Source organism: Zalophus californianus, chromosome 13 (assembly GCF_009762305.2).
Source record: "Zalophus californianus isolate mZalCal1 chromosome 13, mZalCal1.pri.v2, whole genome shotgun sequence".
Lineage (NCBI taxonomy): Eukaryota > Metazoa > Chordata > Mammalia > Carnivora > Otariidae > Zalophus > Zalophus californianus.
Window position 1 is genome coordinate 84,020,758 of NC_045607.1, and position 26,232 is coordinate 84,046,989.

Consider the following 26,232-nt stretch of genomic DNA (forward strand, 5'->3'; position numbering starts at 1 on the left):
TTTCAAGAAAAAGGACGAATCCTGTCATCGGAGGTGATGATCTTACTCCAATTTTCTGCCCAAGATTAAATCTCTGAGGACAGTTAATGTTCCATTTTCAAAGAAATATTAAAAAGATCCATTCACATTTATCCAAACTGTATTCTGGAAAATACCAGTCCCATATGGGGACTGGTACATATGAAGTCACCAGCTTATTTTGAGCCCTTGATCCCAATCTAGAGATCACTTGACTCTATGCCCCATGTAGAGATATTCCATCTATCATTTCCTTCTTCCGGACATGCTTCATAAACATGACCTGCTTCTGTAAACACCCAAGAAGCGACATGGCAAATGACTGTGGGAGACGCGTAATAATATAGGCAATGGAGGAGACTATCTCTGGCAGTGAGCTCAGAATTGGGTTTTAAAAACTGTGTTCAAAGGCTGCTTCACGTTAGAGTAGGACCATGAGCCACACGTGCTTTTCCATCACATGGAACAGCACTAGAAGCCTTGTTTCCCGCTTCCACCTTATAAAATAATCTCTTATCTATGTAAGTTTATTACACAGAGATTCAGGTCCTGGAGGTGTGCTTATTACACTTACTGATTCAAAGGAGGGGTGAAAAAGAACAGGGAGGGGAAAGGGAGGAGGAAGAAGAGAAGGAAGTCCAGACATAAGACTGTCTCCACACCTCAGGAGCTCAATTCGTGTCTGCTGAGAGTCTCAGACAGACTGACACAGGATGCGCTATGGGGATAGACAAGTGCTCTAAGTGCACAGAGGAGGACAGTGTTAAATTATACTGTGGTGGACAGAACAACGGCCTCCAAGTATGTTCATGTCCTAATCCCTAGGACCTATGAAACCTAAAAGAGTATATTGCCTTAGAAGGTAAAATAGTCCAAGGTTACAGATGCAATTAAGGGTGCTAATCAGCTGAACTTGAGACGAGGAGATGGTCCTGGATTACCCAGATGGGCCCAATGTAATAACATGGGTCCTTAAAAGTGAAAACGGAAGAGGCAAAAGGGAGGGTGAATGAGATACAGGATGAAAAGGACTGACTGCTCCTTGCTGGCTCCGAGGGTGAGAAACGGGCCATGAGCCAAGGAACGTAAGTGGCTCCCGGAAGCTGGAAAAGGCAAGGAAATGGATCCTCCCCCCTAGAGCTTCCAGAAAGGAATGAAGCCCTTTCGACACCTTGATTTTTGCTTGGTGAAGATGTGTGTTGGATATCTATCTTACGGAACGTAAGACAATAAATTTATGTTGTTTTAAGCCGTTAAGATTGTGGTAATTTGTTACAGCTGCAAGAGGAAATTAATATACATAGAAATTTTAAAACACCTAAATGCTCTTAAGTCCGGTCTACACAAAGAAGCCCAACTCTCTCACTCTTTGCCCCACTAACCCCAAAGGAATGAATCTATTTATACATAAGATGTTCTACCAGGACCGTCCAGAGCGGCTTGGGCCATACTGTTTGTTTGTTTGTGTTTAAAGGCAAAGGTCATACTTACCTACCCCAGAAGAGCTTGTGAAAAGCATTAACTCTTGGGATAATTTCCACACAGATTACTCTGGTATGGGGGAAAGGCCAGTAGGCCTACAGGAAGAAATTCTAAAAAGTGCCCCCAAATTATAAGCAAATACTACAATTACTCCATCCATCTGCTGACACCAAATCCAAATTAAATCATATTTTAAGAGAAAGTTTTACGACTCTCAAGTACCTTTTTCAAAAGCTATGTTTCCAATGACTGCCTTTCCATGCTCTGCTTAAATCAATTATATACAGAAGCCAATACCCAATTAAGATTTTTAAAAACTCTTACTAAAATCAGAGTCAGAAAGAAAGTTTCTCGATATGGAAAACAGTTCTTGAGCTAAATGACGACATTCTACTATTGGAAACATTAGAATGACACCTCCCAAATGTATGTGGCCAAGGGATTTTTATTTAAGTAGTGATTAATAACCATGTGTGCCACAGAATGCAGGCTGGAGACAGTACAATAGCCATTTGTCTTCTAAAATCATGAACAAGACAAGATTGTCCTTTTATCACTAAGATTCTTTGATACTATTATGGAAGATCATGCTAACAAAATAAGGCAAGAGAACTAAATATAAAATATTGGTTAGAAGGAGAAAAACTGTAATTTAGAGACGATATGATTGTTACCTCTCATACCCAAGAATCAACAATGGGCCTAGGAGAATAGTTTAAAAAATTAGGTTGGCAGTTTACAAAGCAAACTCACACAAATCAAGAGCTTACACATTTCCAACTAGGAAATGTAATGGAAAAAAAAAAAAAAAGGATCCTATTTGTAATAGCAAAAAAAAAAAAGGCCAACAAAACCTCATAACAATAAGAACAAAAAGAAAATCCCACAGAAGCTATTTAAGAATATATTTAACACAAAATAGTTACAAAGTCTTGGAAGAAAATAATTTACTGAAGAGCATAAAAGACAATAAATATATAGACAATTAACTTTTGGAAGGGAAGACTTAATGATGCTACTTCTCTCTAAATTCATTAATAAATTTAAACCAATTTCAACCAATGTCACAATAGCAATCTTTTTAGAAGCAATGATCTTATAATTCCAAAGCTTAACTAGAGGAATCAATGTAAACATATCACTGGGAAATTTCTGAAAATTAAGAATTCTTTGGGGAGTCTTACCTTATGAATATTAAAATTTTTAAAAAAGATTTCATTGATTTATTTGACAGAGAGAGAAATAGAGAGAGAGAGAGAGAGAGAGAGAGAGAGAGACAAGCAGGGGGAGTGGCAGGCAGAGGGAGATGGAGAAGCAGGCCCCCTGCTGAGCAAGGAGCCCAATGCAGGCTCCATCCTAAGACCCCACAATCATGACCTGAGCCAAAGGCAGACACTTAACTGACTAAGCCACCCAGGCGTCCCTATGAATGTTATAACTAAAACAAAGCATTCCTAGTATAAAATTTAAAAAGGAGGGTGAAGACAAAAGCCTTTAGGGAAATATTAACAAATCTGACTTCATAAAAGCTCGAGTCAAAAAAAAAAAAGTAAGCAAAATTAAAAGACTAATTTAAAACCAGAAAAACATTTGCAATAAAAATGCAACCCCTTAATATGTAAGCAGCTCTTATAAATAAAAGTTAACTCCCAAAGAAAGACACACAATGAATAAAAATTATTTGAAAAAAATAGACTTACTAGTGATAAAAATGACTGCAAATTAAGTCATTTTCATCTAGCTAGCTAGCAGAGATTTTTAAAATGAATAGTGCTCAGTGTCAGAACCTGGGAAAACAGGCACTTTCCTACATCAGCTGGAGGCAGTGGAAATTGAGACAACTTTTTGAAAGGTAATTCAGTAATAGTGCTAAAACGTCCAGAGCGTGTATAACATGATTCTGTGAGGTCACGGGCCAACAATCCCTTGTATTCAAGGCTATAGCTGTGTTGTCTAGCATGCGTAGGTACCCACAGATATTCTGGGGCCAAAGATGCTGTCCCAGGCCACTGGGTGCCCAAAGATCTCCAGTCCAGGTGACCTTGGGGTGGGTGAGTTTGGGTCAATGAGCAGGAAGATGCATGAATGGTTATAACAGTTTTCTATTCAAGAGAAGACTGCCACTTTAAACCCTTTGTTCATGAGGATGGACCCCTACGGGTAAAGGGCTGTGGCCTGGGACCCCAGATTCAGCCAGACTCTGCCTTGTACACCAAGAGATTGTGAGGGCCAAGGGCTGCCCCACTGATATGCTCCATCTACTTCTGGCTCCTGGCAAGACACCCTTTTCCCTGGCTACATCAATCAAGAGCTGTATCATACTAGGTAGCTTCTTCCCACCCATTGGTAAACTTACCTCAAACAATTCAGGACTTCTATAATCCAAAAAAATCCAAATTAAAAAATCAGCAATATGTGTGTCAATGGAAGTATCCAATATGTTAACAAAATTTGCTTAAAAATAAATGTATGAATAAAAAGTGTGGAGGTCAGCATCAAAGCAGGTCAACTTGGCATAGCCCAAATTCCAAAAGGAAATAGAAACTTAATGTTTGTATTACATGGAATATTTCCTTGGAAAACAGGATTTTGTTCACCAAAGCAGAATCTCAGAGGACTCCATCGTTTGCTTTTGTTCACAAATGGAACTTTACTGCTTCAAAATGTCTTTTGTACTTACAATGTTAAAACCCCTAATTTATAATATTATAGTTATATCCAAATGAAGCGTTCCATTGAAAATTAGAGGACGGAATGTGGACCAGATTTGTCTCCGAGTTTATCGTAATTAAGTTAAAAAAAAAAAAAACAACCTTGGGGGATGACTGTGCTGTTCTTGCTACTTTGTTTTTTCCATGATTTTCTTTAAAACACATGCAACACCAAGTTGGCCATGCCCTGCCCACCCCCAACTTCCCCATCCTGCTGTCTTCGGTGACACAGGCTTGCCCCATTCTACTGCACTCTACTTCCTTGGAGAGAACGTTTCATTTCCCCCAGGAGAATTCCACTCGTCTGGGAAGAGCAGCTAGAACACGTCAAGGAAAAGAAAGATGGGGAGAAAGGACTCTTGAAGCCTAAATCAGTCTCCTAAAACTAAATCAGACACTGAGAGATGGTAAAGCTACAGTACATGCCTTTTAATTTTTATTTATTAAGATGGAAAGCAAAGAAAACATTCTTCCTTTCTGGACATAGGACATCTTTTTTTTTTTTTTTTAAAGGTGGCTTTAATGAACAAAAGTTAGATTTCCTTTAGCCACAGAATCCCACTGTTCTTTCAAAAGAACTATCACCTCAATACTCAACAGCGGGGACTGTCGGCCACAGAGAACAGGGCCCCAGGCCATTTGGAACTCCAAATGTGAGCAATGTCGCACTATGGAGAAGGTGAAATAAAATCTGTTCCTTCACTAAGGATTGAGTTTCGCCTGATTGGCCAAGTCCTTGCTCTCGTGCGGCTTAAGTTCCATTGGGGGTGACTGGGGATCTAGCAACAATGGTACCAACTTAGTATCTGCACAGCCAACTACCATCTTCTGAGCACTTTCTCATCCAACATCAGATTTACTAGTCAAACCATACTGTGGGACTGCCATGCTCAGACATGACCTGTCCTGCATTAGGCTGAGCTCATAAATGGTGGAGCCAGCCTGGCACCCCAGCCAGGCTCCCTTTCTCAGCCCAGCGCTCATGAGGAATGAAGGAAGAGCATGAGGGCCAGTTGGCCTGCCGTTGGTCTATTTCGCGAGTGTTGTAGCTGCTCTGTAAACTGCTAGGCTATTACCCCCTCTCATTCCCTCTGAAATAGCAAACTTGAAAAATCATTGGACCCATGTCTTTCATGATACAAAGAAAAAGATGTTCAGTATGCTACTGGGCTAGAGAAATGGGCTGCCAACCACTCCCAAATCCTGCTGCTCCCTGACAGTAACCGGCACTCACCTAGGGGCAGCCTTTAATTGGGGCAACATCTAGAAAGAATAGAACCTTTAAGTGATGGAAGTTGGGAAGAGACTGCCTTTTAAAATTCCCTGCTGAAGCTCTTCCCCAAGTGGCTGACTGTAAGTAGTCTGCAGACTATCGACAAGGGGACTTGAGGATGCCAAAAAATTAATAGCCAACTTTTAAAGAGCCATGCAGGGACCCAAGAAACAGATAATCGCTACAATCTCTGAAACAGAAAAAGCCAAAAGAACTGAACTGAGCTCTTTCAAAGTGGTCTTTCTCCGATCCGAATATCCAAAGCACAAAGTCCACCCCCTTCTGCTCCCCCCGGCCCGGTCCCCTCTTCCCTCCAACATATCTCACCTCTAATTGCAGATCCGGAACTGTAGGCTCAAGAACATATCTCTCTGCAAAGTCTATGACAATTTTAGAATTAAGAAGAAAAAAGTGATACATCTCTTGAACGTTTTGTGCCAGGCACGGTATGGGACCCTATGGATGTCAAGATGATCGGGCAAGGCCCCTGCTCTCTAGCTACTTGAGGTGCAGTTGGCAGGATATAACTGCAAACAATTATTACAAAACAAAGTCATCCATGATATAACAGAGGTCAAGGTCAGGGTGATGAGGGAGGCCTGGGAATATGTCACGAACAGTCAGTGCCTAGGAGCACGGGGAAGAGCCATGACAGAGCAGTTTCTGGAATGAAGACCTTCTAGAGTGATCAGTGTGGACAGAAAGGAACAGGGATGGACATATTGCATGGGACTGGAGTTAGGTGTGAGTTGCACAGCAGGAGATGGGACAAGACAAGCCATGGGGGACGTACCCTTTACGGGCTCATACGTCGTGCTGTGGAGTATGGATTTTCTCGGTACTAAGAGAAGGCTCGTAGAAGACTAGGAGGGGATGAACTGCCCAGCTTTGTTTATTTTAGGAATACAAATCCATGAAGGAGGGTCTTAGGAGGTGGTATCAAAATGTGAATGTTTTCCAGTCCTGGGGCTTCTCCTCCACCTACCTCACCTATTCCTGGGGTGGGATCTCACCAATTCCTCACTGCTCAACAAACAGGAGTGGAATCCTGGACCTCTCCCCTGAGTTCCAAATCCACCTTTCTCACTATCCACTAGATTCTCCCCTTCTCAAAATATATCCAAACCGACCTGTCCAAACTGGAAGACATGATTTTCCTTCCCAAACCTTTCCTCATACCACTCCTCTCTGCCATCTTGATAAATGGCCACAACATCCACCCAGGTGCTTGAGTAAGATTCTGGGGATCATCAAACATTCTGGTCAGGCCCTCACTCCCGTCTGCAAACATAGCTGGTCTGGCCTTGTATACCTCCTTAGCTTAGGCCACCACTGATTTCTCTAACTCAGGATTTCTCATCTTACCACTAGACACTTGGGGCCAGACAGTTCTTTGTTGCAGGGGCCTAGACTGCACATTGCAGAATGTGTAGCAGCATTCCTGGGCTCTAATCCACTACAGGCCGGTAGCACTTGCCGCCGCCCCCTGCGCCCCCCAAGCTGTGACAGCCCTGTCTTATGTTCCCTGGGACATAATATGGGGCTCAGTTGAGAGCTACTGCTCTTACTCCATTTTCCCTTTGCTTCCTTGCCCAGGACCCTCCATCACACTGGCCTCTCCTTCAATTCCTTGAACTCACGAAACTCCTTCCTGCTTTCAGGACTTGGCAAATACTGTTTTCACTGCCAAGAACATCCTTACGTCTACTCTTCTGCTGGCTGGCTCCTTCTCACCATTGTGATCCCAGCCCCCATCTCACCTCCTTAAAGAGGCTCCCCGAAATACTTTATCTAAAAGGGAGCACCCCTGCTCTTGCTTATTTTCTTCATAGCATTTTTAAGTTGAAGTATAACTGACATATAACATTATATTAGTTTCAGACGCACGACATAATGATTTGATATTTATATGTATTGCAAAGTGACCGCAGTACGTCTACCATCAGTCACCATACAGTTACAAATTTTTTTTTCTCATGAGGACTGTCACGATCTACTCTTAGCAACTTTCAAATACGCAATACAATATTGTAGTCAATATAGTAAATATATATATGGTATATGCAATAATCTAATATAGTCATAATCACCATGCTGTACATTACATCCCTGTGACTTATAACTTCAAGTTTGTACTTCTTGATCCCCTTCACCCATTTTGACCACCCCCTACTCCTCTCCTCTTTGGCAACCACCAATCTATCTATGAGTTCTGTTTTATGTTTGTTTTTAGATTCCATGTATAAGTGAAATCATACACTATTTGTCTTTGTCTGACTTATTTCACTTAGCATAATACCCTCAAGGTCCATCCATGTTGTCACAAATGGCAAGATTTCATTCTTTTTTTATGGATGAGTAATATTCCTTTGTGTGTGTGTGTGTGTGTGTGTGTGTATGTATATATGTGTGTGTATCACATTTTTTTATCCATTTATCTAACAATGGACGTTTAGGTTGTTTCCATGTCTAGGTTATTGTAAATATCGCTGCGATGAACATGGGAGTACATATATCTTTTTTAATAAGTATTTTTGGTTTCTTCAGATAAATACCCAGGAGCTAGATCACAATGGTAGTTCTATTTTTCAACTTAAGAACTTTCATCCTGTTTTCCACAGTGGCTGCACCAACTTACATTCCCAACCAACAGCGCCAGAGGGTTCCCTTTTCTACACATCCTCACCAACACTTGTTGTTTCTTGTCTTTTTTATAAGAGCCATTCCAACAGGTGTGCGGTGTGGATCTGACTCGCATTCTCCTGACAATGAGTAACGTTAAGCATTTCTTCATGTGCTTGGCCATCTTACGTCTTCTTTGGAAAAACGTCTATTCAGATCCTCTGCCTATTTTGAAATTATATTGTTTGGTTTGACTGTTACTGAGTTGTATGGGTTCTTTACCTATTTTGGATATTAACCCCTTATTGGCTATATCATCTGCAAATATCTTCTCCCATTCAGTAGAGAGCCTTTTCATTTTGTTGATGGTTTCCTTCACTGTGCAGAAGCTAGTTTTTAGTTTGATGTACTTCCATTTGTTTATTTTTGCTTAGGTTGCCCTTGCCTTTGGAGTCAGGTTCAAAAAATCACCGCCCAGACCAAAGTCAAGGAGCTTACTGTCTATATTTTATTCGAGGAGTTTTATGGTTTGAGGTCTCACATTCAAGCATGTAATTCATTTTAAGTTAATTTCTGTGTATGGTGTAAGAAAGTGGTCCAGTTTCATTCTTTCACATGCCACTGTCCACAGTTTTCCAAGCACGAGTGCCTGCAAAGGCTGTCCCTTCCCCATTCTATAGTCTTGCTTCCTCTGCCATAAATTAATTTTCCATATATGTGTGGGTCTATCTCATAGCACTTGAAATGTTAGTAATTATTTTATTATGTTTACGTCTTCTGGTTTGTCTCTACCACAACAATGAAAGCATTATTAGGGCAGGGACTATGTCTGTGTTGGTTTCTGTCCTACCCCCCAGGTCTGGCATGGTGCTAAGTATTTGTCAGCTGAATAAATCAATGAAAGCATGGACAGACAATCAGGTGTAGGTCTTCCATCCCAGGCACTAACCACCATGCTTAAAAAATGATGAAGTCACAGTATGAAAAAGTAGCTCAGGAGAATCAGAACGTCACCTGGACAGGCTGTATGTCAGCTGGGTGCTCAACAGCCCAGTGCTCCCCAATCCAGCATGGACAGCCGACAGCAACACAGCTTGGATGAGTAAAAACCACTCCCATAAAAGAAAGAGTGGGTGACCTTCTCGTCACTGAGAAAAAAAAGCACAGGTAGGCCTTGTGAACAGTTAAAAATTTTCCTTATAACTGAGCCCAATCTGTGTCGCTGCGTGTCTGGATGTATCGAGGTATTGGGGGTTAGGCATAAAAAGATAAAGAAGGAACAAGAATCTTAATTCCACAGTGCTGAGACCACAGCCACCTTCTTCTGCGACTCTCCTTAATGATGCACTGAATGTCTCCAGGACAGCTTCTGTGCAGAGGGCTGGACTGTCTTATCTGCCTTGTTTGGTATAATAAAAGCCAAAGACACAGGCTCCACAGACAGCCAACTTGCCAGAAAATACAGGTGTACCATCTGGAGAAACTTGACTCCCAGACAGGAAAATAACTTTCCAAGGATTCACCCTTCAACCCACTGCTTTCTTGATCAGATCTTTCGAGCTACTGAGCAGATTATTAGTGAGTTATTACTCTTCCTGTGACAGTCTGAAGAACAGTTAGGTTTGAAACGTGTTCCTCTCCTAATATGACAGTTCAAAATACATCACCCCCTCCAAGTGGATCTCAGTTTTTAGTTCTGGGCTCAAGACTGGTTTTTGAAATCATTAGTTTGTCATTTTATTTCCAGTGTTCTGCACAGTGCCCCAGGGATCAGATTGGTTTTCATTTCAAAATTAATATGTACTTTCTAGAAAGAGTTCTTTTGAGGCTACAGTTCAGATTCTACAGTCAGAGGAGAAACACACTTTGGACAAGGCAAGGTGGCTTTTGAACCACTGAACCGGGGAAAACACGTCAGGCTCCCTGCTCGGCGGGGAGTCTGCTTCTCCCTCTGACCCTCTTCCCTCTCATGCTATCTCTCATTCTCTCTCTCTCAAATAAATAAATAAAAACTTTAAAAAAAAAAAAGAAAACACATTTGAAAATGATTCGATTCTATTTTGGTCCCATTCCAAAGGTGGTTAGTTTCATCTGTACCACTGGCCCCCACCGTTCTAATGGATAATTGAGAATGTTCCATTTTAATGTCATAGGCACCACAGGCTTCAGAGAACACTGCAGTGGTTTGGGTCTGACACACCCCTCTGAGAGAGATGGTTGGGGTTCACATCCCAGCCTTATTCTGCCACTTACTTGGGTGCCCTGCAGCAGATAACTGAACCTCTCTGTACCTCAGTTCTTCATCTATAAAATAGCAACAGGGCTGTTAGCAGATTAAGTGAGTTAATAATTCTTAAGTGCTCAGACAGATGCCTGGCATATGCAAAGCCCTTGATAAATGTTGCTCTTATTATTATTATTATTATTTAGATTTTGCTTATTTATTTGACAGAGAGACACAGTGAGAGAGGGAACACAAGCAGGGGGAGTGGGAGAGGGAGAAGCAGGCTTCCCGAAGAGCAGGGAGCCCTATGTGGAGCTCGATCCCAGGACCCTGGGATCATGACCTGAGCCGAAGGCAGACACTTAATGACTGAGCCACCCAGGCGCCACCCTGTTGCTCTTATTATTAACAAAGCTTTTTTAAAATTGCTTCTGATGGATATAACTATGCCTTTCTTCGTTGAATTAGGTTTCTGGCTAGAATAAACTCAATGGAATTCGATATGTAAGATTCTTCTAGTGACCAATGATTCTAACTTCTTAATACAGCAAAAATTATAAATAAGCACATGGCAAATATTCTACTACTGTTTGTGAAGTAGACAGAAGACTAGAACCTAACCCATGTTGCTGGTCTTCTTTTCTGGAATCCACAATCAAGAATTCTAGAAGGTCTCATTTCTGTGTTCTCCAACAGCTTCTAAGAGACACATTTATAAAAATCTCTGTTAAGTGTCCAGGAAAGGGAAATGGGGTGGTAGCGTTAAAATGCACAAGCAAGGGGTGCCCGGCTGGCTCAGTCAGGGGAGCATACGACTCTTGATCTCAGGGTTCTGAGTTCGTGCCCCACGTTGTGTGTAGAGATTACTTACAAATAAAATCTTAAAAAAAAAAATGGACAAGCCATAAGCCTTGGGACAAGAGATCTGCTGGCTAGAGCAGAACCCCCAAGCCGTGCAAGAGCTATGGAGAACGCCTAGGTATACTAAGCCTTTTAATTTAAAAGCAAAAACTATGTTGTACCTTGAGAGCAGGAGCTCCACCTCAGATGGCCCAGCCGGCTGCAGAAACACTGAAAACCCCAGCCTCCCCGCCTGCCATGAACACCAACCTTAACAACGGAGTCTTTGTTCTTGCCCCGAAGAAAGCTGTGCAGCATGTTTAGGGTATTTTGGGGACACCAATGCAATGCTTATTGGAATCAGGGACAAAAAAAAAAAAGGTGGAAATTCCATAGTTAATCAGAATGCAGACGTGTAGCAAACCTGGGTGGCTTAACACGTAGACACTCCCTCCAAGGTGAAGGTCAAAATAGGTCACTTAGAAATGAAGAAGGGAACACCTTGATAGGATGGTTTGGCTTCTCCTCCTTTATGAAGCTGCCTATTGTTTCTGCTTAATTACCTGAAATGTATAGCTTGCAAGTCATAAAGGCAGATCTGTAATCACTTGCTTTCGGACTTGGGGAGGAAGAACATAAAAGTACAGGTCATCCTATACGGAAGCTGCAGGGTTTCAAGGGAAGGTCTGCGCGGGCGGGTGGATGATAATGGCAGATGACTCTACGTGCTTCTAAACCTGATGGGATTATTGAAAAATGTCCCTTCCTTGAAAATGACGTAGCCCATCTGCTTGCTGCTCAATTTAAAACAACATGATGGCAGCCCACCATCAGGAGCACATCCTTCTCTTATTCTGAAGCCACGGCTATGTGGACCCATCTCCTCATGAGCCCAGCAACCAGGATGCTAACTGACCCATCTCCTCATGAGCCCAGCAACCAGGAAGCTAACTGACCCATCTCCTCATGAGCCCAGCAACCAGGAAGCTAACTGACCCATCTCCTCATGAGCCCAGCAACCAGGAAGCTAACTGACCCATCTCCTCATGAGCCCAGCAACCAGGAAGCTAACTGACCCATCTCCTCATGAGCCCAGCAACCAGGATGCTAACTGACCCATCTCCTCATGAGCCCAGCAACCAGGATGCTAACTGACCCATCTCCTCATGAGCCCAGCAACCAGGATGCTAACTGACCCATCTCCTCATGAGCCCAGCCCTCGGGGAGATAGTCACATGTGACTGCCTTGCTCAGTACTAACAGAACTAGTCGGATTGGAAATCAGAGGCCAGGGGATCTTGTTTTTGCAAAGAAAGTGATTGACACACTGGTATTCTATTTTTTCCAGGATGTGTCCGATACTCCCTGCACGGTGAGGCAGTCAGGGTATGTATTCATGACATTTCATCACGGATAAACATGAAGATTCAGATCAATTAGAGAAAATGCCTAAGGTTATACAACCAAGATCCAGAATAGCGAGACTCATATCCACCCTCTTCTTAAAAGGATAGTTGGGTTTGGGCAAAGTTTTTCAGCCCTGCCGCTACTAACATTTCAGTAATTCTCTGTTGTGGGCACTGTCCTGTGTGTTACAGGGTACAGTACGGCTGGGCTCCACATCCTAGCTGCTGGCAGCACAAGCCCTCCAACTGTGACAATCAAAAATGTCCCCAGATGTCACCAAATGTTCCCCGGGGGGGGGGGCAAAGTGGCACTGGTTGAAAACCACGGGGTTAGGGTGTTTTGGATTAAGGTGACTAGAAATAACAATGGGCATGCCAAAAGATCACTCTTCCTAGAGACCACTGTGGTTGCTATTCATGAGAACTGCCGCCCAGTGCACAGGAAAACACGCCTCGGTTAAGCTACAGAGTGGAGCTCTACCAGGGCACAAAGCAAGTGTCTTGTTTGATGGAAGTGATGGCTCTCTAGATTGTGAAGGGAAGGAAGAGCAGTCAGGGCAGGGGACACATGTCAACCCCCACTCCCATCTTAAAATGTTATTTATTCAATTCATATGGTTCAAAATTAAACATATATACAGGTATATACAGAAAAGTGTTTTCCAACTCAAGATTCCCACCACCCAGTTCTCCCTGGAGGCAGCCAATGTTACCAGTGCCCATGTGTGTTCCCAGAGATATTTCATTAAAGAGCTTGTATTTAAATAAACGCTTCTTCTTAGATCAAAGTATCTCTGAATCATTACCTTACTTATGTTTAAAAAGTCGTAAAAGTCATCGTTCCTTGTAATGTGGTAAGGGGCTGGCATTATTCCCTCTTACCCCATCAGCGTCTACTTCTGCTGATAGGGAAACTGGCTGGGACACTAAAATCAAATGAACAACTGAGGCCAGAACACAACAAAATGGAAAAAAAACTAGGGAAACTGGGTCAGGGACACTGGATCACAATCTGCCATTCTGAGGGCTGCCATCAAGTGTGCCAGTCATGGTGGAAATCAAGTAGAGTGACTGATGGTTGGGGTGTGAGTGCCAAAGGCAGGCAACCTCTTCATCCAGCCTGAAGCAGTCATCAGAACCAGAATCTCCAGGGGGGTGAGGATGTGACTGTGGGCAGGCCCAGGATGGAAGGAGAAGTAGAAGAGGGAGGGGCAAGAGGCCTGGAATGTCCACCTTGGGTGGAGCCTTGAGAGAGGAGGAAATGCAAATGGCAGCAGTAACAAATGCCAGGGTCAGTCCATGCCCAGCTGATGGGGAAACAATGACCAATTCCAATGAACAAGTCACACAACTGGGACATCATATGGCCAGAGATTTTAATCATCTCTCTGACAGAGAAGGGTGAGGCGACCTGGGATACATCAGTGAATTACTCTGACATCTCTTCGTTTTGGAAGAGTGGGGGAGGGGTGCGCAATTTCTTCACGTATAAAACAGAGAAACCTCAGATCTCCAGCATCAGTATTTTCCCTGAGCTTAGAACATTCTTAAAGTGAACTGATTGCCTACCTTCTGTGTCCACTGAAGTTTCTCACCTTATTAAAAAAACAAAAGATTCCTCAAATTTCTGTAGTTCTATCAGTGTTAGCACATTTCTAGTAGTTAACGCTGGAAACTTTCAGGTCAGCCTTCATTGTGATTTGTACTGTTATTTCTTCATGCCATTAATCTCCCAACCAATGTTGTGGTACTTCACTGCCTGGAACTGCGCTGTCCAACATGGTGGCCACTGGCTTAACTACATTGCAATTTAACTAAAATTAAAAATTCACTCCTCAGACAAACTGGACACAGATTCCAAAGCTCAACAGCCACATACAGCATGTTCCTCCTGTATTAGTCAGATGACAGGACACTTCCATCATTGCAGAAAGTTCTAAAGCACAGGGCTGACCGAGAACATAAAATCCACACCCCTCAAACTAGCTCTCAAGGCTACCTGTCACTTAGAGCCAGCCCATACCCCCCAAATCGCTTGCACTTTCCCTAAACACTGACCCTTAGCTTTGTCCAGGCCAGGCTCTCCTCTTCTTCCGACAAATCATGTTCAGTCCTGATTCTGTGCCTGTGCTCATCGGATTCCCCACCACTGAAACAAATCAATTCGCAGTCACCTAAGGAGTGGGATTTTCCATCGTGCCAGAAAGCAATGAGGCATCTATAAAATTTGTATCCCAGCAAAATGCTCTTGCTAATGAAGGAGTTCGAGAAAAGGCCTTTTCCCCAGAAGACTGTAATGAGCTTTGGGCTCGTCAGAACTTGCTAGAGGATTACGTGAAATGCCACTTGCTTTGGTACTTAATACCAATTTGAGCCATTATTTAATTTTTTTCATGGGGGTCTTTTTTTTTTTACCTTAAGTAAACTGTATGGTCATAGAGGGCAGGGAGCAGGTCTTATGTGCATTTCTTTTGCATCTTCCTTTCTTCCTACCTCATGTCTTTCCTCAAACAGTGCAGAAGTTGCAGACTGGCCATCATGTGAAGGTCAGGTATGATCAGTAACGGGTTCCTTTACCCAGAGTGTAGTTCTGAAAAATTCTGAATCAGTTGCCAATGTTTAACAACTGGGAGATGTTGCATTGGAGTTCACGTTTTAATTTCTTGAAAATCAGTATGCCTGGGCGTGCACTCACACATGGCTCTACTGGATGGCACTGAGTGCCACTTGCCCTTTTAAAAAAGACATATTCTCCAGTTGACTACTTTCCCCCAGGTTAGTTCCCTCCTCTGTCACCTGCTTGGCCGCTGCAGGCTCTTGTGTTTACAGGTCTTTCGGAAGACACTCGATCGATGAGCTGAGAATGGAAATACTACATTCCGTAGACACAGCCAGGCAGACCTTAATGCTTTGCCTTCGTGGGCAACATGCTTGTTTGAATTCTTGTTTTCGGCTATGAGCTGGAGACATGAGCCTCACCCACAGATTTTAGCTACTCTTCTTCGGCTTATCGAGAACTGGTCATGGATTAGGGAAATGGTCAATGGAAAGAACAAAAAGCAGCCAGCTTCAGGAATCATGCACAGATAATCAATATTCAGAGGATAGCATTGTCCCATGAACACTGAGTGTTCCCTACAAACGTGGAAATCCCAGCACCCGTGATGCTGAGTGTGGCTGGCAGCTGTCCAATCAATCTGGGGCTTGATACAGGAAGCCCAGGCCTCCTTGTTAACTCTAACCCATAGTGCTCTCTCCTCCTTTGAACCATTTATTACAGACTACTGTGTTCTAAAGCTGTTTCATGTCCTGCCCCTCCCACTCAACCGTAAGTTCCTTATAAACTCCTTTGATATCCTTCCCCTGTCCAGCACGTAAGGTCAGGAAGTTCTCCACCTGGACTGCTTTCAGTCAGAGGCAAAAACCCAACGGGTCATCAAAGCTCCTTATTAAAAAGGTGCATATGTCGTGGTCAGGCCTTTAGGACCAGGAAAGAAATGTAACTTTCAAGTATTTTGTAAAAGGGACAATACTTACTGAAACGCAAGGTGGCCCTGAGGGCACTCAGCTAGTCTATTAGTTACACCTTCCCAGTTGTTGGTCATTTGCATATTGGCCCAGCACAAATCTTATGTCTTCATGAAGGTCATCGGTAAAAAATATTAAGCTACACAGGGTCAACTCATGCACCAGGTTGGTAGAGCCAAGACGAGAGGAAACAAAACCTTCATTCGTTGGAAACGTTAGTCCAACCAGGTGCAAGCCTACCACTGATAATATTCAGTCCATATTTCCCCACCTTGTCTGAACCACAAGAGTGTTCCTGGTGCCCTTAAATCAAGATTCATTAAACTTGAGAATTCTCCTTATCTGTGACTAATTTAATGACTCTCTTGTAATAGAAAATGTAGTTGACAAAAACTATATCTTTATGAACCTCTGCAGGTTTGTAAAAGACATGTGCTACCTCTCTAAACGTACATACACCATGTTGACTAACCCATGCTCAAATTATGCCAAGGAACAGAACCACATCTGGTTCCCAGAATGTACTTTCTCCTCATTGCTGAAAAGAGGGATGATATTTGTTTATCTGCTGCTTTTTGCTACGTCTTCCACTGTCCCAATTTTTTCCAAGCTCACACTGGATGGTTTCTCTATCCTAGCTTCAAGTTCTTTCATTTGGGAAATGGTTCATCTGGGCCTAGGGACAAACACATTTCTAACAGCCAGTGACTTTTTTTTGAAATAGGTGGGTTTTTCTTGTTTTTTTTTTTTTTTTTTTTAAGATTTTATTTATTTATTTGACAAAGAGAGAGAGAGAGACAGTGAGAGAGGGAACACAAGCAGGGGGAGTGGGAGAGGGAGAAGCAGGCTTCCCGCTGAGCAGGGAGCCTGACGAGGGGCTCGATCCCAGGACCCTGAGATCATAACCTGAGCTGAAGGCAGACGCTTAACAACTGAGCCACCCAGGCGCCCCCAGCTAATGAGACTCTTATCACTTCTGGTAACTCCACTACGAACACCTCCAGTTTGAAGAATTCTTTGCTTTCTGGAGAAGCCTTAAATTGAGTAGTTCAGCTGAGCTGTTAAATGTCTAAAAACAACACTTTCTCTGCGTAGTCCCTTCTTCCTCTGCATATCAACACCGTATTTATTGAGGACTAAAGACTCATGCACTGTACTGTCTTTTTGGTGCTTTTCTCAGAGAAGCTAAATACGTCTTCCTCCACTGATTATCTTCCTCTTAAAAACAGAGATCATCCAAAAGCTCCCATTGCCACCACACACTAAAAAAATAAACCATAGGCATTTTTCTGTCAAGTTTCCTACACCTTCTCTTATTTATTGGATTGGAATTATTTGCAGTCTTAGTATCTGATTTTTAGTTCTTACAACCTTACCAATACTGTGGAATCAAATACACTATTAGAGGTATTCATCACAGAATCATATCTATGTTACTGAATACCTGCTTTACTAATTTGTGGGCAAGAAAACTGAGCAAACTCCAAGATCTCATGGTCACACTCCTTGTGTTACTTCTGCATCACTAAAGAAGTCCTGTGGGTTGGAGGTCAGTCAAGAACCATAGGGCATCTGGATGGTGCCTGAGAAAACCACCCGAAACAGATCTGAAACAGTGACCGGCTGGCAACGTGATCATCTCTCTGCTGGTTCTCATGCTTGACTGAATTTACAAGGAGCCTTGGGTAAGAGAGATGGGATTTGGTTTTCTACCTGGGTCTACAAATAAGTAACCATGTATCGCTGACTGAATTTACTAGGAGCCTTGGGTAAAAGAGATGGGATTTGGTTTTCTACCTGCATCTACAAATAAGTAACCATGTACCACTCCCTGTGGCCAGACTGACAAATTTTATTCCCTATCACCAGACACGTCTGAGCTCTTAAATCTTAGCCCTACTCTGCCCCAACCACACCATCACTTTGGACAGCAACTCCCTGGTTATATTTCTATGTTTGGCTGAGCAGGAAAGTCAGAAGAAATGACTTATCAGGAAAAAGGGCAGAGTCTCCCATATCAAAATGGAGCAGGAAATATGATAATTCCATGACCCAAACGCACATGTGGTTGGATCAGACGGTTCATGTACTTTACAACAACAAGCCTGGCTAGCTACCCATGTTATCCACGAAGGAGTACAAGGCAAACGGAAAAGTTAAGATAGAACAAACTTTCAAAAAACAAACGTCCTACTCCCAGGATGGAAGGAGGGCAAGGACTTTTAGAAGTAAAATGTACAGTCAATTCAGAAGCAGGAGCAGTGGTGCCTGAGAAGATATACTCCCCAGTAATGTGTCTGAACATTAGCCTCCTTGCCAGGAGCGAAGGATTTATCAAAGTCAAAGAGTGGCAAGGTAAGATACCCTGGAACGTCTGGAAGGGAATTTTTGTGAAATGGGCTGAAGACAGGGAATCTGAGAGGCTTAGAAAGGGACGGGACAGAATTTCATGTTCCTTTTTTTTTTTTGGTGGGAAGTGGCAAGTCAGTTAAAAGATTCACATACAGGGTGGGGCGCCCGGGTGGCTCAGCTGGTTAAGCGTCTGCCTTCGGCTCAGGTCTTGATCTCGGGGTCCTGGGATGGAGCCCCACGTTGGGCTCCCTGCTCAGCGGGGAGTTTGCTTGTCCCTCTCTCTCTGCCCCTCCCCCTGCTCATGCTCTCTCTCTCTCAAATAAGTAAAATCTTAAAAAAAAAAAAGATTCACATAGTAGACACAGAACACTGTGCACACATAAGGGCTTTCTTCTTAGGAGTAAGAAGGGTCTTCAAATAACTCCCTTCTGTCAATGTTCAATAGCATGGTAATTGTGGTAGGTGGAAAAATGCTACCCACCCACCCATTCCTGCAAAGATGTCCATCTCTTAATCATTGTGACCCATGAATATGTTGTGTGTCGAGGAGTAGTTAAGGTTGCAAAAGAAATTAAGGTTGCTAACCAGCTGATTTTAAAATCAAGGGATTATTCTGGATTATCTAGGAGGGATCCAAGGCATCACAAGCATCCTTGAAAGTTTCAGAGTGATACAGCATGAGAGAGATTCAGCTGGTCTTTGCTGGTTTGAAGTTGGAAGGGAATTATGAGACAGGGAAGGCAGTCTGGAGAAGCTAGAAAAGACAAGGGAATGGACTCTCTCCTAGAACCTCCAGGAAGGAATGCAACCCTGTAGACACCCAGATCCCGGCGCAAGGAGACCCATGTCAGCCTTGTGACTACAGGATCACACATCTGTGTCATCGGAACCACTGAATGTGTAGTATTTTGTGAGAGCAACAAGAAGCTAAGGCAGTAACTTACCCACAACTGCTTTACAGGGAGAAAAGGCCGAGGAGAGATTAACATTCCAAGCAATAAGAGTGTTCCTTTTTCTGAGCTGAAGAAAGAAAACAAAACAGTCACTCACCTTTTTATAAGTTTTTTCTTCACTCTGTTTTCCAGGTGCGGCATCTCCATTTTCAGCAGCAGACGACATCTGCAAGCGCAAAATGGACCGCTGTGAATTTATGACTCTACTCTGAAATACCATAGACTAATGATGTTAACTGGAGAATCGAGTTTGATTCATTACGTTTTTGTGGTTATTACTGCTGTTTCCATGAAAGGAAGAGATTTCTCAGAATCTAAAAAAAAAAAAAGTGTCCCTCAATCTCTCCAAAATAAATCTTTACCTCTAAATCATTTTGGTAGTACACTTTACTGGCCCCCGTGTGCTCTCCTGAAGGTGGGATCAAAGTCCCAGCCCAGATCATGGGTACAAGTTTCTTTCGATAATGTCTTAAAAAAAAAAAAAGAAAAACTTTCTTCTAATTAAAGATGCTTCCTATAAAAGCATTTGGAAAGTACCAAAAAATATAAATCATAACAAAAAAAGTACTCAATTCTACTGCCCTCAGGTAACTCCACTCTTCACATTTGGGCATAGTTATTTTCCCCCTTTGTTCCATGCACTATTATACTAAAAATATTAGGATACCATCTCGATCCAGCAGTTTTCAGTGAACATTTTCCCACTTGATTATCAACATCTCATTTTAAGAGTACTAATTTTTTTTCAACTTGCAAGAGACACCGTTGTATGAACACCGTTGTATGAACTAATGTCAGTTAATAATGCTAATGTTATTACTGAACACCACACCTGAGACTAATGAGGTACACTATGTTGGCTCATTGAACTTAAATAAAAAAATAACGCTAATATTAAAGAACGGGGAGGTGGTCTAAGAGATTTGCTTCTATGAATGATACAACAGTAATTATTTTGTGCTTCTATTTTTGTCCAATTTCATTGTTTTCTTAGATTCCTAGAATTACAAGGTCATTAAAAACCATATGAGTAAATTTCTTTCCAAGAATATACCCACTCATACTATTATCAGTGGGTGGGAGCTTGTTTCATTACATGCTTAGCAGTATTATTTTAATAATCTTTGCTAATTTTATAGGTGAAAGAAAGCATCTCATGATACTAATGTGCACTTCTGAAAATTATTGGTGATGGTTAACATGGTTGGCAGATCTTTTTTGAGCTCTGTTTCTTCTGAGTTTTCTGCTATTGTTTCCATTTATCTATGGGGCTCTTTGTGTTTTAGTTACTGATTTTTACCTACTATGGTTATTGTTACTCATGTTTTTCTTATTGATTTTTATGTATCAAGGTAATTAATCAGTCTGCAAGCACATTGTTCATGTTTTCCATGCTGCTCTTTCATTTTATAATTATGACATAGAGAGGTTCTACATTTTTCACACTCAACACTACTGATTACCTTTGTGATTTCTTCCAATGTTTTAGAGCAAATATTTTTTTTCCACTGGGATGTATCAGATATTTAAACATGTTCCTTCACTTCTTAATGCTAAGAGTTTTGCATTTAACTATTAATTCACCTGAATATTTAAAGCCAGTTACTTATATGGCAAACAAAGATAACTACATAATCAGGAAACCATGACACTTAAGGGTCTTATCTTTTTTTTTTTTTAAGATTTATTTATTTTAGAGAGCAAGCATAAGGGGCATAGGGAAAGGGAGAATCTCAAGCAGACTCTGTGCAGAGCCCCACGTGGGGCTTGATCCCATTAGGCCGAGATCGTGACCTGAGCGGAAACCTAGAGTTAGAGGCTCAACCAACTGAGCCTCACACTCAGGTGCCCCAAGGGTCTTAAGTTGCATGAAGATCATTCAATACACCACGGAGCGGTAACTTCTGACTTTCTTGTAAACCTCTGAAGCACATGTTATTTTGTTTCATTTTTTTAACAAGAGAATTTTTAACTGAAGTCTAATTGACACAATGTTGTATTAGTTTCAGGTGTACAACATGGTGATCTGACAAGTCTATATGTTACGCTCTGCTCACGGTAAGTGCAGCTACCATCTGTCACCATATAACACGGTCACAACACCACTGACCATTTTCCCTACGCTGTGTCTTTTATACCGTGACTTCTTCCATAACTGGAAGCCGGTGTCTCACTCTCCCCCTCACCCGTTTTACCCATCCCCCAACCCTTCCCCTCTGGCAACCAACAGTTTGTTCCCCGTATTCATGGGTCAGCTTCTGCTTTTGTTTGTTTGTTCATCTGTTTTTTAGATTGCCCATATAGGTGAAATCATCGGGTGTTTGTTTTTCTCTGTCTGACTTATTTCACTTCGCATAATGCCCTCTAGGTTCATCCATGCTGTCACATGCTCATCCTTTCTTACGGCTGAGCCCATCCATGCTGTCACATGCTCATCCTTTCTTACGGCTGAGTAATCGTTCAGTGTGTGTGTGTGTGTGTGTGTGTGTGTGTGTGTGTGTGTGTGTGTGTGTGTGTGTGTGTGTGTGTGTGTGTGTGTGTGTGTGTGTGTGTGTGTGTGTGTACGTACCACATCCCCTTTATCCATTCATCTCTTGATGAACACTTGGGTTGTTGAAGCACCTTTTAAATCTTGGGCTTTTAATAAATATAGTGTGTGTTAAACCTAAGAATTTGCTAGCCATTTTGGGGCACCTGGATGTCTCAGCCGGTTAAGTATCTGACTCTTGATTTTGTCTCAGGTCATGATTTCAGGGTTCTGAGATCGAGCCTGGCATTGGGCTTGGAGCTGGGCGTGGAGTCTGCTTAAGATTCTCTCTCTCCCTCTTCCTCTGCCCCTCCCCCACTGTGCTCTCTTAAAAAAAAAAAAGAGGGGATGCCTGGGGGCTCAGTCCATTGTGTCTGCCTTCAGCTCAGGTCATGATCCCGGGGTCCTGGGATCGAGTCCTGCATCGGGCTCCTTGCTCAGCAGGAAGCCTGCTTCTCCCTCTCCCACTTCTCCTGCTTGTGTTCCTTCTCTTGCTGTGTCTCTTTCTCTGTCAATTAAATAAATAAAATCTTAAAAAAAAAAAAAAAGAATTTGCCAGCCATTTCTCTGTACTGGAATTGAATGATTGCCATGAGCCTGACAGGACTAAAAGCCATCGAAGAAAATTAGACTGGATCATGGCAACCTCACCAGACCTATTACTCTCTGCCCGTCCAACCATTCTCTTAGATAAATTAACATTTCCATTTGTGTCCATATAACTAACTGGATTATAATCTGTCCATTTCACATGCTACAGTTTCCCACACTGTATCTGCTTAATACATTTTAAAAATAACTGATTTTCTAGTTTCTTCATAATATTTTGGTGAGGTGTGAATATTCTATTAGTGGAGTTATAAAATCTGAAAGGTCTAATGATAACAGGCGCAGTGTAAAAACACCAAACCAATGCCCTGATCGTGCCCTCTGCAAAAGCTCCAATTACATCATTACTTGAAGAATATATAGGTATTTGGGGCACCTGGGTGGCTCAGTCGGTTAAGTATTTGACTCTTCATTTCGGCTCAGGTCATAACCTTGGGGTCCCGGGATTGAGCCCTGTGTCGGGTTCCACGCTTGGCATGGAGTCAACTTGAGAAGTCTCTCCCTCTCCCTCTGCCCTTCTCCCTGCTCTCTTTCTCTCTCTCTCAAATAACTAAATAAATAAATCTTAAAAAAAGAATACATAGCTATTTATCTGATAATCGATCCTTGAAAAGGCAAAGATTTTGATAACCCGAAAAGTTACAGAATAGAAAATGTAATTGATTTGACTATGTCTCAATGTCAATGTCAACTTCCCTCAATGTCAAAATAGATCATGAACAAATTAAAAGGCAAGCGACAAGGTGGAAATACTGGCAATGAATGTGACAGAAGTTAATAATTCTAAAGCATGAGAGCTTATCTAAATTGTGCAGAGCCTGTCACATATTCAAGGGCATCACTCCTACAGGTCTCCCCTTTCTCGTATCAGCTTCAATCTTTCACTCTATTTCCTTCCTATCAGGGTTCCGCCATTTCTTCCACCTTAACCTTAAAAAATAAAAGCCTTTTCTTGATTCCAACGTCCCCTCACTTCCTTATTCCTCCTTGCAGCAAAACTCCTTGAAAAAGATGTTGCTCCTTTCAAGCCCTGATTCCTCTTCAGACATACTCTCCTTAATGCACTTTAATCGGGGGTTTGCTCTCACTGCTACCCTGAGAACCTCCTCCTCAGAATCACCAATGACCTCCGTGTTGCCTAATCCAATGGCTAGTTCTAAACCCCCATTCTGCCTGACTTATCAGATTATCAACAGAGATGGCCACTCCCTCTTCCTTGACTGATTTTCTTCACTTGGCTTCTAGAGCACCATACTCTCTTGTTTCTTACCCACACCCTCCCTATACCTCCTGGGTCACTTTCTCAGTCTCTTAAGATGGTTCCTCTTAATGTTAAGAGTGTGTAAGACGTACTTCTTGGTTCTCGTCTCTAACCATCCTCTCTCTGGAATCTTGAAATGCCATCTAGATCTCTCTTCTGAGCTCCGGACTTGCATATCCAACAGTCTTCTTGGTACCTCCACTTGGATATCTAATAGACACCTCAAATTTTGCAAACCTAAAACCCTATTTCTGACATTCCTTCTCAAACTTCTTTCACTTGGACCTTCCTCATCTCACTTAATGGCATCTCCAACCTCTTGCTTCTGAGGCCCCAAATCTTGGAGTCCCCCTTCTCTCACCCCATGGTCAACATGTCAGCACAGCCTTCGAAAGATGTCCAGAATCCAGTCACTTGTCACCACTCCTTCTGTGCATTTCTGGGCAGAGTCACCAGCTTCTTATGAGTGTGTTATCCTTTGTGGCCTCTCAATGGGGCTTGCCGATGCCACCCTTGCTCTCCGACAGTCTACTCTCAGCCAGAGTGATCTGTCATTAAACCTAATCAGACCATGTCACTTTGCCCTTAAGACCCTACAGTGGTTTCCCTTTCCACCCAAAGTAAAAGCCAAAGTCTTACAATGGTTGACGTGGCCCTGTACGATTTCCCCATACTCTTCCCTTTCCTCCTCTGACCTCAGCACCTCTGAGCTCCCCCTCTTCCCCCTGCTTCAGATACTCTGCTGTTTCTCAAACACTCCAGAATGTAGCCACATTAAGGCATTTTGCTTGAGCTATTCCCACTGCCTGAACAATCTTCCCCAGACACCTGCTTATCTCCTTTAGGTCTTTGTTCAAATGTCAACGTCTATCTGATGCTTAGCTTGATGATCCTATTTTAAACTACAACCTATTTGGCACCTCCCTGCCCCCATTTCCTCTTAACTCTGCTTAATCTTCCTTCCTTCCCTCCTCCCTCCCTCCTTCCCCTTCCTTCCTTTTTTGCCCATAGCACTCATCAGTGTCTAACATACTATAGAGTTTCCTTATTTATTACAGTGGGTTTTTGTTTGTTTCAGTCTGTCTCCTCCTGAAGAATTTAAACTCTGCAGAGGCAGGGATTTTAGTCTGTATTGTTCACTGATATACCTCAAACACTTAAACTACACCTGGCACATAGTAAGTGCTGAATAAATATTTATAGAATGAATGGATAAATAAATTGATAAGAAAGGTAATAACACCCCATTAGATCAATGCAGGAAGCATCTGATTCTAGCTACTTGGGTGTTTTGTGTTTGGAAAGAGAGCTGACTCCCTGAAGGGGGGGATAAAGACATAACTTAGGGGTCCAACCCCATCAATCGCATTGTATGCAGGATTCTTTGGAAGAGGCCGATGGCGTGGCAACTGTAGACAGTTGGCATGGACTAAATGGCCACGTCATTAACTCCTTATAACTTCCTTCATCAGTGAAAAAGACTTAGACTATACATGTTTCAAAAGAAATCATCTCCACGTAGGATTTAAACTTTTTTTTAATGTAAATTACTATGGAATATGCCACGTTTTCCTTTTCCTGACATAACCAGCTCTCAAAACTCTCTGCAAACTACTTTGGAATTAAAGTAAGTTTCACAATACATGAGGAAGGCTCCTTGATTTTTTTAAATCAAATGTATAACCGTTCATTATTTTTCAGTCATTTTAAAATTTAAAAGTAATTTTTAAATTAAAAAAATATCTGTTTTCTTCCGTGGCCAATGAGGTTTATCCAAGGCGCGATTATTGCTAATTGAAAATTTTTCCCTAAGTAAAACAGATATTTTATTTGAAAGAAAAAGAAGAAAATAAAACTATCACCTTTAATCCAACTACCCCCAAACAGTAATTGTTAATATTTGGCTATTCTACCATCTGATCTTTCTCAAATGTGTGCTTTGTTTACTTTTAACAAAACTGGAATCATACATTATATACAAACTTATATTTGCCCTTTCCACTTTGTCATAAACATTTTTCTGCATCACTAAATGTTAATTAGAAAAAAATGTCTAACATCTAAATAATTCTATCATAAAAATGCATCATGGTTCCGGATTTATTAGTGGACACTCAGGATGCTTCCTATTTTTCTGTTACAAATAAAACCGTACTCTCTGTTCTTATGTTTCCAAAGGCAAGTCTAAAACAGTTGCCAGAGATTCTTAGAATAATGTCTACTGAGTAAAATATACCTACTTTAGATCTCTACCAGCCACAAGTGTTTTCACTTAAAATCACAAAAAAACACTTGGCCAATTCTGGGCAAAAATATCATTTTATTTTGCATTTGTATGATTCATGGTAAGGACAGACATCTTTGTCACGTTTCTTTGGTTCTTTGCATCTCTTTGGTGAATTATCTATATGAAGCTCTAGCCCATT

General features: G+C 42.0%; 1 protein-coding gene across 9 annotated transcripts in view; it reads right to left on the bottom strand.

The window, feature by feature from the left end:
• PIP5K1B (phosphatidylinositol-4-phosphate 5-kinase type 1 beta) overlaps positions 1-26,232 on the bottom strand; it is a 295,362-nt gene that overhangs the window by 158,757 nt on the left and 110,373 nt on the right. For 7 of the 9 annotated variants that reach the window (XM_027615109.2, XM_027615110.2, XM_027615107.2 and 4 more), the window contains one exon: positions 19,507-19,575. In XM_027615109.2, coding sequence (XP_027470910.1) covers positions 19,507-19,575 — 69 coding nt within the window. Of the gene's footprint in view, positions 1-5,811; positions 5,967-19,506; positions 19,576-26,232 lie in introns of those variants that run through there. The other 2 variants (XM_027615116.1, XM_027615106.1) reach the window with 1 other exon arrangement.